Source organism: Terrapene carolina, unplaced genomic scaffold (genome assembly GCF_002925995.2).
Source record: "Terrapene carolina triunguis isolate 2854851 unplaced genomic scaffold, T_m_triunguis-2.0 Scaffold96, whole genome shotgun sequence".
NCBI classification, from domain to species: Eukaryota; Metazoa; Chordata; order Testudines; family Emydidae; genus Terrapene; species Terrapene triunguis.
This window is the reverse complement of record NW_020664447.1, coordinates 29,611,855-29,625,929: the sequence shown is the minus strand read 5'-3', so window position 1 is coordinate 29,625,929 and position 14,075 is coordinate 29,611,855. Positions and strand designations below refer to the sequence as shown.

At 41.1% G+C, this 14,075-nt stretch overlaps 1 protein-coding gene across 3 annotated transcripts in view; it reads left to right on the top strand.

Annotated features, from left to right (window-relative positions):
* The window catches only part of PHF21A (PHD finger protein 21A), a 287,607-nt gene that overhangs the window by 240,789 nt on the left and 32,743 nt on the right, over window positions 1–14,075 (top strand). For all 3 annotated transcript variants that reach the window (XM_024214775.2, XM_024214768.2, XM_024214758.2), the window contains exons 7-11: window positions 6,557–6,808; window positions 9,417–9,503; window positions 11,094–11,390; window positions 13,209–13,307; window positions 13,918–13,969. In XM_024214775.2, coding sequence (XP_024070543.1) covers window positions 6,557–6,808; window positions 9,417–9,503; window positions 11,094–11,390; window positions 13,209–13,307; window positions 13,918–13,969 — 787 coding nt within the window. The remainder of the gene's footprint in view (window positions 1–6,556; window positions 6,809–9,416; window positions 9,504–11,093; window positions 11,391–13,208; window positions 13,308–13,917; window positions 13,970–14,075) is intronic.

Sequence of the window (14,075 nt, the reverse complement as noted above, 5' to 3'; positions counted from 1 at the left end):
CTGGTTCAGCACGCTGCTGGACCTTTTGGTGGCCGCCCGGTTACAGCTGCTTCTCCAACCGGACCTGCTGTCCCAGAACCACGGCAGTCACCTGCACCCAAACCTCGCAGCGCTGTACCTGACATCTTGGCTGCTACATGGTTAAATGCAGAGGAGCAAGATGCTCGGCCGGTGTCCAACAGGTCCTGTTGGGCAGCAGAAAGCCCTCCACCTGGCCAAATGGAAGCGGTTCACATGCTGGACCTTGAATAAAGGTATTTGGCCCGAGCGGGCCTCACTGCAGTTAATCCTGGACTACCTTCTGTATCTCAAATTCCAAGGCCTGTCTCTTTCATCTGTTAAGGTCCACTTGGCTGCTATTTCAGCCTTCCATCCACCGCTCCAGGGCAGGTCGGTTTTCGCTCAGGACATGGTCAGGTTCCTCAAGGGCTTTGAGCGCCTCTACCCCACGTCTGGGACCCCATCCCTCCGTGGGACCTGAATCTTGTTCTGTCGTGGCTCCTGGGTCCCCCCCTTCAAGCCTCTGGCTTCCTGTTCCCTCCTCTTCTCCTGGGAGGTTGCGCTCTTGGTTGCAATAACATCTGCCCACAGGATCTTTGAGATTAAGGCGCTTGCCTCAGAACCACCCTATGCGGTGTTATACAAGGACAAGGTCCAGCTCCGGCCGCACCCAGCATTCCTGCCCAAGGTGGTCTCACAGTTTCGTACAGGCCAGGACATATATTTACTTGTCTTCTTTCCAAAAACACATAAGTCGGAAGAGGAGCACAGGTTGCATTCTCTAGATGTCAGGAGGGCGCTAGCCTTCTACATTGAAAGGACTAAGCCATTCCATAAGTCAATGCAGTTGTTCGTTGTGGTGGCAGACAGGATGAAAGGTCGTCCAGTCTGTGCTCAGAGAATTTTGTCCTGGATAATTGCCTGTATCTCCTGCTGCTATGATCAGGCAAAAGTGCCTCCTCTGGCGATTTTGACCACCCCCTCAACCAGGGCACAAGCTTCTTCGGCAGCTTTCCTAGCTCAGGTGCCTATCCAAGATATCTGCAGGGCCGCTAGTTGGTCGTCCATCTGCAAGTTTACATATCATTACACGCTTACTCAGCAGGCCCAAGACGATGCAGGCTTTGGTAGAGCAGTGTTGCAGGCCGCACAACCATGAACTCCAACCCCACCTCCAGGGGTACTGCTTGTGAGTCACCTAGAATGGAATGAACATGAGCAAGCACTCGAAGAAGAAAACATGGTTACCTACCTTTTGTAACTGTTGTTCTTCGAGATGTGTTGCTAATATCCATTCCATTCCCCACCCTCCTACTCCTCTGTTGGAGTTGCAGGAAAGAAGGAACTGAGAGGGCGTAGGGTCGGTGACGCCTAATATACCGACACATGAGCGTGGCACTCCAGAGGGCGCCACTGCCGACCCTACAGATACCGCTAAGGCAAAAATTTCCAATGACTGTACACGTGGGTACACACACACCTAGAATGGAAGGACATGAGCAACATATCTCAAAGAACAACAGTTTCGAAAGGTAGGTAACCGTTTTTTTGGATCGGTTATTCAGTTGCTTTCCTTGTTAATCTTTTCCCTTGGAACAGTGGGGGAATGATTGGGGCATAGAATCCCTAACTAGTTAATCAGGCTGACTCATCTAGCTGTTTTGGATCTACATTTTTTTTAAATTTTCTATTTATGAGGTTTAGCTAATTTATATTATTTGTGACATAGTATAAAATAAAAAGGAAATACAACAGTTGAACAAAATCAGTTTCTCTTATTGAGAGTTGAACAATAAAATTCTATTAAAAAAGACTAAACAAAAAAGAAAACCTAAATGATAGTAGAGAGAACAATATGTATTAATGTGTCTCAAAACATTTACAGGCTGACAGTGGATCACAGTTTGCTATGTGATTGGCCTTTGTGCTTTTCATTCAGGAAACTTGATTGCAAAAGAAATCTTCTGCTAGTCTCTGTGTTCCGTGCTTTGCATTTGTGTATTAATGCTTCCAGGTCATCTCCTGTGTTGTGTAAGTTGAGCTTTTGTTCAAAGTTAAAGAGCCTCTAGTGAAACTACCACAAAACTGCCAGACACAGACTCTGAAAAAGATATAGGGTTGTGGTAATCAGCTGAACATGAGTGCCCAGTGCAACACTATGTCCAAAGTATGTAATTTGATCTTTGGACACCTAAACGGGAGTCTCACACTCCAGGGCAACAGCACCTGTATTTCCCTTTAGTGGCCCAACAAGGGCACCCAGTCTCAGGCTGCAAGACTCCCAGCCATTGCCTCTCTTGGGTGGAGACTTATGTCTTTCTCCCTTCTGACCAGGGTATTTCCAGGCTGAAGAGTTCCCTGCCTTCACTGTTATTCCCAACAAAAGACAGTCTGCCTAAGCAGGCCTGCCTCTCTTCTCTCCTTGGAGATGGTACACAGTGTAATTGCTCCAGATATAAGTTACCACACAGCACCTTCTATGCAAGCGTATTTATTCTTAGGGTAAAAGTATTTACAAAAACAATAAAATAACCTCCAAAAATGCTAATAAATTTACCAGGGATTCCCCCAACATGGGGCTGGCAGGTGAGTCCTTCAGACTGCCCAAATGGGTCTCTCTTTTGGTCACAAGTTCATTACATGCTCCACTCAGAACTAACACACTCATGAAGAGTTTAGTCCCTCCTTTATTCAGTTTGGAGATCTTTGAACTGGAGTTTCCAGGAGCAGGTAATCAGTAGACAGTTGGTTTCTCTCCCCAGTCCATAGCTTCAAAGGATGGATTTGAAGTGCATCATTTGCATTTACCTTACCCGCCCAAGAATTTCCTAGGAAATCCACTTCCCATGTATTGCCCCAAAAAGTCATTTGACGTTCCGAATGTCTTCCAGAGATTGCATTAATCCTCCTTCCTCATAAAGAAATTCCATACAATCCCACAATAGTACACAAACATTTGCTTTTTCAATAGAATGGACCCCAAACGTAATTCAATAAGGTTTAACTTCATTCCATAAGGTTTTCCCAGGTTATTGGAGGATACTGTCATATCTGTCATGGTGAATCTCAAGTAGGAGCTGAGACATTATTTTACCTCTGTATTTTGCACTGGTGTGACCACTGCTGGAATACTGTGTCCAGTTCTGGTGTCCAGAATTCAAGAAGGATGTTGATAAATTGGAGAGGGTTCAGAGAAGAGCCAGGCGAATGGGTGAAGGATTAGAAAACCTGCCTTACAGTGATAGATTCAAGGAGCTCAATCTATTTAGTTTAACAAAGAAAGTTAAGGGGTGTCTTGATCACAGTCCTTAAGTACCCTACATGGGGAACAAATATTTGATAGTGGGCTCTTAAAGATAGCAGAGAAAGATATAACATGATACAATGGCTGGAAGTTGAATCTAGACAAATTCAGACTAGAAATAAGGTGTACATTTTTAGCAGCGAGGGTAATTAACCACTGGAACAATTTACTAAGGGTTGTAGTGAATGCACCATCATTGGCCATTTTAAAATCAAGATTGGATGTTTTTTCTAAAAGCTCTGCTCTAGGAATTATCTTGGGGAAGTTCTATGGTCTTTGTTGCACAGAAGATCAGGCCGTTGATCATAATGGTCCCTTTTGGTCTTGGAGTCGATGAATAAAAACAGTGGCACTTGGACAACATCAATAAGCTGAAGGGCAAGGGACACTTCCATTGGAACAGAATGAATGAACAGTGTTGCATCCTAAAAACTATTCTAATCTCAGTTACACTGATATAAATCTGGAGAACCTCTGCTTGCTACCATTCACACTCTGCCCCATTTCTACTGACTAACAAAACGTGCCTTTTCTCCTTGAAGAGAAAAGCCTCTTTACCTACTATGGAAAGTAAAATATTTGCCTCTTTTTAAAGTTTCCTGATGTCCAGTTTTGTAACTAATATATCTTCCAAGGCACTTCAACAGAATTAATTTTTTAGGTGCAAGTTCAAGTGCAATTCAAGTTAGGACTAGAGACAACCTAATTAGAAGTAAATATACTGCCCTAATAGTAACATTTTACTATAATCCAGTATCATATGATTTGTAAAAATCTTCCTAAAGCAGCAAACTTGTTTTTTAAAAGTCACATTATTATGGATATAAAATTTTATGGTCTTATTGCTGATGTTACATCAGTATTAATACATAAACTGAAAACATTTCATATAGAAATATTCCATCTTTAGCTGCCAAAAAATAATTAACATGCAGCAACATGACAGAGGGAAATTCATTATCTGGACTCTGCTGATTAGAGGTTTGCTTTCGTTATATATGATCTCACTAGAATCCCTTGATAGAGTCATGTCTTGTATAACATGATTGATTACATTTTTCTTTAAAATGTATGTGGGTGAATGTAGTATTCATGAAAATGATCCTTTTACTGTTATATCTCACTTGAACACTTTGTTCAATGCCACTGCACAACAGGAAGGAGGTCGCTTGTCCTGGAGAGAGTGCAGCAGAGGTCAATAAAGAAACTCATGAATAGAAGATATAAAGAAAGGTTAAGGGAGTTATTCTTATTCTTGTGATACAGAAGACAAAGTTATGAATGGGGTTGATAAAACTTATAAAAAGTCAAATTCACTGCTAGTGCAAATAGTTCACATGTGAGGGGTTCAAAAACTAGAGGATATAGTCTAAACAGTAGGAAATTAGAAGAATACTGGTAATTAAGGCAAAATAAATTCCCGAATAATATAATAAACATACTGAAAAAGTTACCTGGGAAAACAATTGAAATTACACATGGATTTGTTTTTTAAAGAGGGGAAAGAATGGTGAGATTAAAATAAGCCAAAACAAAGCAGGCATGTTAGCACCAGAAAAAAGTATCACCTGATACCTAGCCCAACATTTCTTCTGTTCTAGGGCATAGTAGCACTTGCATCAGAGAAATACAGGCCATGGTTCTCATTTTGTACAGGGAACATTTGATCATTCCATCAAAAAGTCTGGAAAGATACTCTGACATCAGTATAGTAGATCTGATGAAAAAGAAAGCAAGTTCATTCACCAGTTCTTTTAGCTGCCATTTATCTTCATTTTTTAAAAATGTATATTTTAATCTGGCGTCATTTAATCTGAAAATAGTTGCCTTGTCCTCTTCTGCATGATTATTTCTCCTTTCCAATCTCTCCTTAACAAATATTTCAGTAGAAGTAAAATTTAAAGGAAAATATTGCAGGTGTAGTCTCTTTGGCCCAGATTTTTAAAGGTGCTTAGGCATTGCTTTGTTCAGTGTTGCAATGCCTAACTGATTTAAATTTTTTTATTTATTTAGGAGCCTAAATCTCATTTTCAAATGGGATTTAGGCACTTGGGAGACAAACGCCTATTTAACGTCAATGGGATTTAGATAAGGTGCCTAAATCACTTTTGAAAATGAGATTTAGGTTCCTAAACCAGTTAGGCATTGCAGCTCTAAGCACAGCAATACCTAAATATATTTAAAAATCTGTGCCTTAACATATAAATCTTGGGAATTGATATTTGCAGCTGTAGTAGATTAGGCATTTCATATGTGTGCTGGGACTAGAGGCTCCAAAATCGCTGTCTTCAGGTCAGACCAAGAGAAATCCCATTGTCCAGCAACCTAGGACAAGGAAAATTCCGGTATGAACAAGTGAAATTTAATTGCTTACTGCCTGTTGGACAAACTAAAAGTCAACACTTAAAATGCCAAGATGCATTCAGCCTGAAGCTGAAAATAAAAACTGGCTCCCTCCCACAGGTGTTTCCCTGTAACAGAAATAGTGATGGAGGATTTTTCCACCAAGCTTATTATTTTTCTAGTTTCCTTCTGTAGCCACAGTTAGTTAGTTGGCCTCCTGCTCTTCTCAGGGAAGGGAAGAGTCCAGATAGCTAAATTACTGTACATAAAACTAAAAATAAAAAATGGATATCCAAAATTGAGATCTAGCTTTGTCCTTAAATATGTCAATGTTAAAATGTTTCCTCCTTCTTCCTCTAATAAAATGATCATTTTGGATAACTAAATTATCTGAAAAATAGAAATCTTTCCTCTAAAGGTTTGGATCTCAGCTGATGAGAGAGATGCTGGGACTGTTTCTTTCCTAGATGTGCTTCATAAATTTTCACATTTAAGGGATTGAAACTGAAACTGACACTCATGACAATATGCATGTGGCAATAATACAAAGCTAAAATATGTAAGAGAAGTAAGTGTTCTACCTCTACAAACACCTGATTAATCTCACAATGTGTTTTCCCATTGCATATGCATACTATATATGCATTGTTCACAATACTTTCTGTATGATTGCAAGTTTCAGTAAAGATTTATCTCAGGGCTTTCTCCGATGAGGGATTTTTTCCATTTCTCCAGTTTTTGCAGGCATAGGGTAAAGTGTGTGTATATAGAGAGCAGACAGAATCAATGCTGGTTTTTTTCCTCTCATTTTTACCTATCATTTCTGACTGACTGAGCTCAAGTATAAGCAACATCCTCTCCAATATGCAATGTTCCAGACTCTTAAGCTGTGTTTTCTGTTTCCCTTAGAAATCTGTAACTACAGCTTCTATGATCACCACTAAGACACTACCTCTCGTCTTGAAAGCAGCAACTGCAACCATGCCTGCCTCTGTTGTGGGTCAAAGACCTACCATTGCCATGGTTACTGCAATCAACAGTCAGAAAGCGGTCCTCAGCACCGATGCACAGAATACACCAGTCAACCTCCAGACGACAAATAAGGTTACTGGTCCAGGAGCAGAGGCAGTCCAAATAGTGGCAAAAAACACAGTTACTTTGGTAAGCCAGAAGAAATAGTCTGTGTGTGTGTGTGAATGTGGGACTGTGTGCACCTGTGGAGCTGTGTGTATTTACAAAGGAGGACTACTTAAAATACTACTTATAAACAGGCTGGTTTTGCCCCACATAAGGAAAAATGAACTCTTACACATAGGGACACACAGTACCTCACTGATATTGTGAGGCTTAATTAGTTGAAATGCTTTGAGAGCCTAAGGGGAAAATATTTATTATTTATGTATGTTAATATTTTTATTGAGTTAAGTCATTGTTGTAGTCACTTTCTGTGTAAAGCTTGCCCTAGAAGCTGGGTCTGTGGACAAATACTGTTACTAGTATGAAGTTTGTCCTACCTGATCCGCAGAGCTCTGTTGTGCTAAAATGTTGTTCTGTAGTTCTGGTTTTGGAGGCTTTGTGGACTTTATTTATTTGGTTGGTATAGATCCTCATCTTATCTAATGTGTCAAACGTCTCTTGTTTTCTTTGCTCACTGAATCTACATAGGGTTAAGATACACCTCCCATCCTATCAGGTCTTCATTTACCACATCCTCTTACCAGGATCCAGCCATCATAAGCCCATATTATGGAAAGTGTCTGACTTTTGATTATATCAGGCTTTCAGAGAGTGCCTAGCAGCTGCTGTGTAACCGATCAGCTGCACAGAATTTTGTTTAAAAACATAAACAATAGCAACTGTGGAATTGGGCATTTGGGTTTCTGAGACTAGAGACCAGGCAATTGAACAGAGCCATTACAGGGAAGTTTTACTTTGTGGATAGGCTGATCCAGGGCTTCATCAACAGTGAGGCCAATTTATATCATAAATTTTCCTTTATAAAAGAATATAGCTTTGATGGATGTAAATAGTCAGTGTTTTGCTTCTGAATGAGCCAAATAGTTGTATTTGGGGTGGAGAAATCTCTTTAAGTGAAGTCTTTTTCCACCATCCCCAATGATGTGGTTATCTCCCAGAAGGATTGATAAATCTCTGCTCATTTTCAGTCCTTGCTGAATAACTTACCCTGGTCCACAGAGTTGACGCTTCTTTTAATAATCACTAATGATTAAAGCTACAATTTAGTCACGGGTATTTTTAGTAAAAGTCATGGACAGGTCACGGGCAATAAACAAAAAGTCACTGCCAGTGACCTGTCCATGACTTTTATTAAAAATACTCCTAACTAAATCTTAGGTGCTGGGGGAGGGAGGGCTCTCCAGAGGACGCTGCTGCTCTGGGGGCGGGGGGTGCTCTGGCAGTCACTGCTGCTCCTGGGGGCGGGAAGTGCGGCCCTGAGCGCCACCACCGCCGCTGCTGCTCCGGGCAGGAGATGGCCCATGGCCCCGCCACTGCTGCTTCGGGTGAGGAGGCGGCCCACGGTCCTGCCGCCGCACCTCCGGGCGGGGGGGTGGCTTGGGGCCCTGCCGCTGCTGTTGCTTAATGCGAGGGTGGCCTGGAGTGCCACTACTGCTGCTGGAGGGGCGCAGCCCAGGGCGCTGCTGCTGCTCTCAGACTGCTGCTCTGGGGCAGCTCCCAGGACCAGCTGCCTGGGACTGCATTAACGACGGCCGCCGGAACAGCAGCCAATGTGACTGGCCCCGGGGCCATCTCAGCTGCTCAGGCAGCCCTGGGGTCAGCCACACCAGCCACTGCGGAAGTCATGGATGTCCTTCCGTGGTCTCCATGAAAGACTCACAGCTTTACTAATTATATGTGTTTCTATAGTGTTTCTATCAAGGATCTCAAAACATTTTCCCACATATTAATTAAACCTTAACAGCACGCTGGTGAAGTGTTAGTATTGCTATTTTACATCATTGAACAGAGCTACAGAGAGGGAAAGCTAACATTTTCAAGTGTACACTAAAGTTGTGTGTGTCTCAATTTTGGGTGCTCCACTGAAGACAACTTGGATCTACTTTTCAGAGGTTTTGGGCCACAGTAGCTTCCACTGATTTCAGTTAGAGTTGGGAGTGCTTAGCTTAGCCCCTCTAAAAATCAGGGCCAAGGTGTGTCAAGCTGGATAATCAAAATTAAAAGCCACTTTTGAAAATTCAGGCCAAAGTTATTAATTCAGAGTCATGTACTGTGTCATTTACAATGCTAGAAATAGAAGATGGGTTCTGGCTCCCAGAACTTGTTCTAACTACTAGAGACACTGCTTTATTCTTCTGCATATCATTCCACATGAGAAGACAGAAGTGCTTTTACCATGTGAAGGTCCATCTGGCGGGGCAGCCAAATCTGGTTTTACTTTCTATCTTTTGTGAAGGCAGTTTTGACTTGTAAAACAAATGTGAAAGTTCATTACCTTCAAAGGAAATTGTTTTAGATGGCAGAGCCTAGTATTATGTACATTTAGATGAAACAAAAGGATGGTTAGCTTCAATTTGCAATACAGGATGTGCAGGAACCAAAATGTAAGGCCAGCTCTTTCTTTCATGTAGTTCTAATACAGAAACTGTTGCTGTGAGAATTTATTTACAGTGAGGGAAACCAGCCTAAACTGAGGAGCATCAGGACTGAAAATACTATCAGTGTGCTTGGTTTTGATGAATGACTTCAAAGCTATTTTCCTCTTGTTGAACTCTCTCTAATGTTTGTATAGCAGGTTCAGGCTACACCTCAGCCCATCAAAGTGCCACAGTTCATCCCTCCTCCCAGACTCACTCCTCGTCCAAATTTTCTTCCACAGGTGAGTGTACCAAGAACAAGAAAGATAGGAGGGAAGTTGGCCATAAAGTAAATAAGGGATGTTTTCTTTTCATTTCTTACCTTCAAGATGTGTGAAATGAAACTACTGAAAGTGTAGGAGCAGAATCAGTCTGTCACCGAAGGCTGCAAAATCTCTCCAATCATCACTGCTCAGTATTCAAGAGCAGGAGAAGAGAAATAGCTGAAGTCTTTTCTGCAGCTTACATTCTTTATACCATTTGCAGCTGAGCAATACAGCTTTAAATTGTTTTACTTTGCACTGTTTTTAGAAAAGATACTGGTTGCTTCTTCACATTTTTTTGATGAAGCTTCTTAGACAAGGAGCGAGGGGGTATAACTGGGAGTACTGGGATGAAATTAAGAAAGGAAAACTTTAGGCTGATTATCAGAACAAGACATTGGGACAGTAAATTCTGTTAATCTGTGACACAGTTGCCAGACATAAATGAAGGCTACACCCTATATTTTGAGACATTAAAGGTAAAATGGACAAGATACCAGAAAATGTATGATGGGAAACAATCTTTTATTGGTAGGGAGATAGATTAGATGACCTAGTGGATTTTGTTTCTGCTTGCATTTTCTGTAACTATGAGATATTTTTATAATTGGGACTATGCCAGGTATAGCCAAAGATAATGATGGTACAGGACCAGAAGATATTTTGGACCTGAATTTTGTAGAGCTGTTTCCTAGCTTCGTACCTATGGATGTCTTCTCAAATATTATGCTTTACCATAGCATCAGAGAAAGAAAAGAGCAAGTGGCAGTATGGCTGTATTTACTAGTAGAGGCTTTGATATTTTCAGTGAGGGGGCAGTTTGCTGTTCATAGTCTAGCAGGACTAGTTTCACGGTGCAAAAGGTTGCACAATGTATCATAGAATATCAGGGTTGGAAGGGACCTCAGGAGGTCATCTAGTCCAACCCCCTCCTCAAAGCAGGACCAATCCCCAGACAGATTTTTGCCGATCCCTAAATGGCCCCCTCAAGGATTGAACTCACAACCCTGGCTTTAGCAGGCCAATGCTCAGACCACTAAGCTATCTGCATAATGCATGAAGTTAATACAGGCCATGGTGACTTATTCAACATCTCTGAAGACTTTGTTTTAGCTCTTGGGTCAGCTGTTTAGATATTAGATCTCTTGGCCAATGTAAAAAGTGCTATAATATTGAAAGCTGTGTAAAGCTTTTGAAACATACTTTCAAAACTGGTTGCCTAAGTTGCTCCTGCAAATATTGCATGGGCATCTGTTGTCCTCACAAAACCAAAAAGTAGATTTGCACATACAAAACAGTTAGCATTAAACATGTAAATGACTATTTGGGCATGCAAATGTGTGCAGAAGCAAAAGCTGTGTGTGCAAGTGTTATGGATGGGTTTTATGCAAGTAAATTGAAAATGTGGTTCTTTATTGTTGTTGCACACTTATGACACTATTCTAAAAATACGTTCTGTAAGAAATGTAGATAGTTTTGCAGAATTTAGACAAGCTGAGTCAAAAGATTTAAAACAGAGAATATATTCAATAAATTCATTTCTGTTTGTCTGGGATTCTTTCCTTGTAGGTTCGACCCAAACCAGTTGCCCAGAATAACATTCCTATTGCCCCAGCACCACCTCCGATGCTTGCAGCTCCTCAGCTTATTCAAAGGCCTGTGATGCTGACAACAAAGTTCACACCCAGCTCTTTACCCACCTCACAGAACTCCATACACCCAGTTCGTGTTGTTAATGGGCAGACAGCAACCATAGCCAAAACTTTCCCTATGGCACAGCTCACCAGCATTGTGATAGCAGCCCCAGGGACCAGGCTCGCTGGACCTCAGACTCTACAGATCAGCAAACCAAACCTTGAAAAACAGGTACAGATGGGCAATGCGTCTACTAAATGCTGCAGTTCTACTTTTGTGGGTTAATGCTGCCAAGGTAGAGAGGACTAACGACCATGGGGGGAATTTTCATTGGAGAATTAAATATCAGAGTCCCACTAACAGTGACCAAATATTAATAATATAATGACTTTGGAGAGGGGGTTAAGAGACATCCCCAGTTCATAGGACAGAAAGTTTGGCTTTCTTTCAAAGGCCCATTGGAATCATTACAGTTCTTCAGTAATTTGGTGCTCCCCCTACTGGATCAGCAGAAAATGTTCATCTGAGGTGTGCTGACATCTGTGATGATGCTGACACACAGACAATATAGTAAACGAAAAGCCATGTTCATGTCAGGTCCATTAGAAACACAGGAACAAATTTTTTTATTTCTAAACTTCTTTAAATTATAACAATGGAGAGTAGAGGAATAAAAACTATTCAAAATATTTAACAAGGCCTATTTAATAAGAGAATCCGGCCGCATTTGATTTGATGCTGGAGCCTGTTGATTTGTGTTCTCCTCGGAATCCCCCTTTAAATTGCAGGGAAACAAAATGACCAGTCGGCTTCTTGGGGTTGGTCAAGACTCCCATGACTGACCTGAGCTTGAATGGATGGAAGAAATGCCTCAAAAATAGAGTTTCTAGATATTTAGTTATTAAATCTCACTTCAGGAAAGAGCAAATGGGGAAGGAGTCCTAAAAAATAATGCGCAACTTCAAATAAAATGATTTAATTGGGTCATAAATGTAGACTCTTCCAATTCAGTTCATGTGACATCTTTGGTTTCACTTCAAAAACTTTCTTGTCGGTTAATGTACCTTGGAGTTGTCCATGAAACTATGGACAATCTTGTGCACGAAAGATGCACTATCGCTTCACTAAATTCACAGGGGTAGGTTGTTGCATATCTTTTAAGGCAGATTTACAAGCTGTGCTCTGCAACAATGCATGTCTGTTACCTGTGAGCTTGATGAATCCCTGTGCTGCATATCCACAATGTTGCATCTTTGATGTCAACATCATTTGTTTATTCTTTAAAGAACTGCTGACAGTCAGGAAAACTTTGAAAAACATTCAGAGACAAGTAACAATGATTTAATTAATTACAGTCTTTTGGTATGATTTCCTCAATCTTTATGATTAAGGATGTTTACACGAAACAAAATTTATGTCTCTTCAGCATTCATCTCCTCACTCTGAGTTTGTGACATCACAGCCATGCCACAAACTGAGGGTCATCATGCTGGTGATTGTGATGTTGAGAGCCGAGGATTCTGACTTCAGGGAAGGCATAAGCCACAGGAATATCTGAGCTCTTAGGAGTCACAGTGCCAGTTTTCAGGCAAATGTTACTCATAATGACAAATGACGGGAAAGAAATGGAGAATGTATATACCATTCAGAATGGGTTCTAAACAGGGGCTTTTCATAGAATGATTTTCCATAAGGCTTCAGCTGGTCTGTAATCAATCCACTTTTCATGCAGTTTTATAAATATTTCTGCCAAAAATGTTAACTGCAGGATGACCTTTATCACTTGTGTGGTTGTTTGATTGGGTTGCCTGAGTTGCTGTGATGCTGCACGTTCTTGGGTTTGGGCCTGTTCTGTTTCTTTGCCAAAGCAGGACACGTTATTTAAACTTCCCTCACATTCCTGGAGAAAATCTCTTTTTGGGGCACTGCCAGTTGGTTCTACAACTGTTTTTCCCATTGTTCTACTAAACTGAAATTACTCATTTCACTTAGTTTTTCCCTAACTAAAAAATGCTTTCTTAGTATTGAGTTGTACTTGTTTCTTTTCAGACTATTAAACCCCATGTGGAAGCAGAGGAGAAACAAACAGAGAGTCGTACCGTTACTCCACCAGCTGCACCCAAGCCAAAACGAGAAGAAAATCCACAGGTATCAGAGCAAATTCGGTGTTCTCTCCCTAGAAGAAAAAGGAGGTATTCTATCTTTCAAAAAACATCATAAACCAGGATGGAAGATAGTGTATCTATTTGTTTCCTCATTTCCCCCTCACCCTCCACAGACACACTCTCTTTCTCACACACAGTTTCTTTTTTTCCCTGTTCCAGTGGTTTCCAGAGCCCCTACCTGGTGGCTCACAGTGTTAAATACTTTGGGAATCAAACAATGAGGATTTTGTTGCTGTGTAACCAGCAATGTTTAACTGGCAATTGAACTGTGCTGGTATCTGCTAAGGGTCAGTGATGATGGTTTGGGAGTTGAGACCTTGAGTCTGTTCCCAGCTCTGCCAGTGACTTGTTGTATGACATTGTGGAAGTTGCTTCTCCCTGTCTCTGATTTTTTTCTCCACATCTATAAAATAGGGCTAGTGTCTCTCTTTGGAAAGCAATTTGAGATCTATAGATGAAAAGTGCTATATAAGTGCAAAGAATTATTAATATTTTCCTTATTTGGTTGGCTACCAACTGACTTTGGGCTAAATGAAGTTGCTCCTGATAATGATTGTAACTGGAATGAACTCTGTTCTCTCTCTCTGACACAGAAACTTGCCTTCATGGTGTCTTTGGGACTGGTTACACATGACCATCTGGAAGGTAAGAAAAGTAACTGAGAATGGTTCCTGTGCTCTCCTGTTTCTTAGCAATTCTAGATTGGAAGTAAAAGTCCCAAATGTTCTTGTGTGATATGCATTCTTTTTTT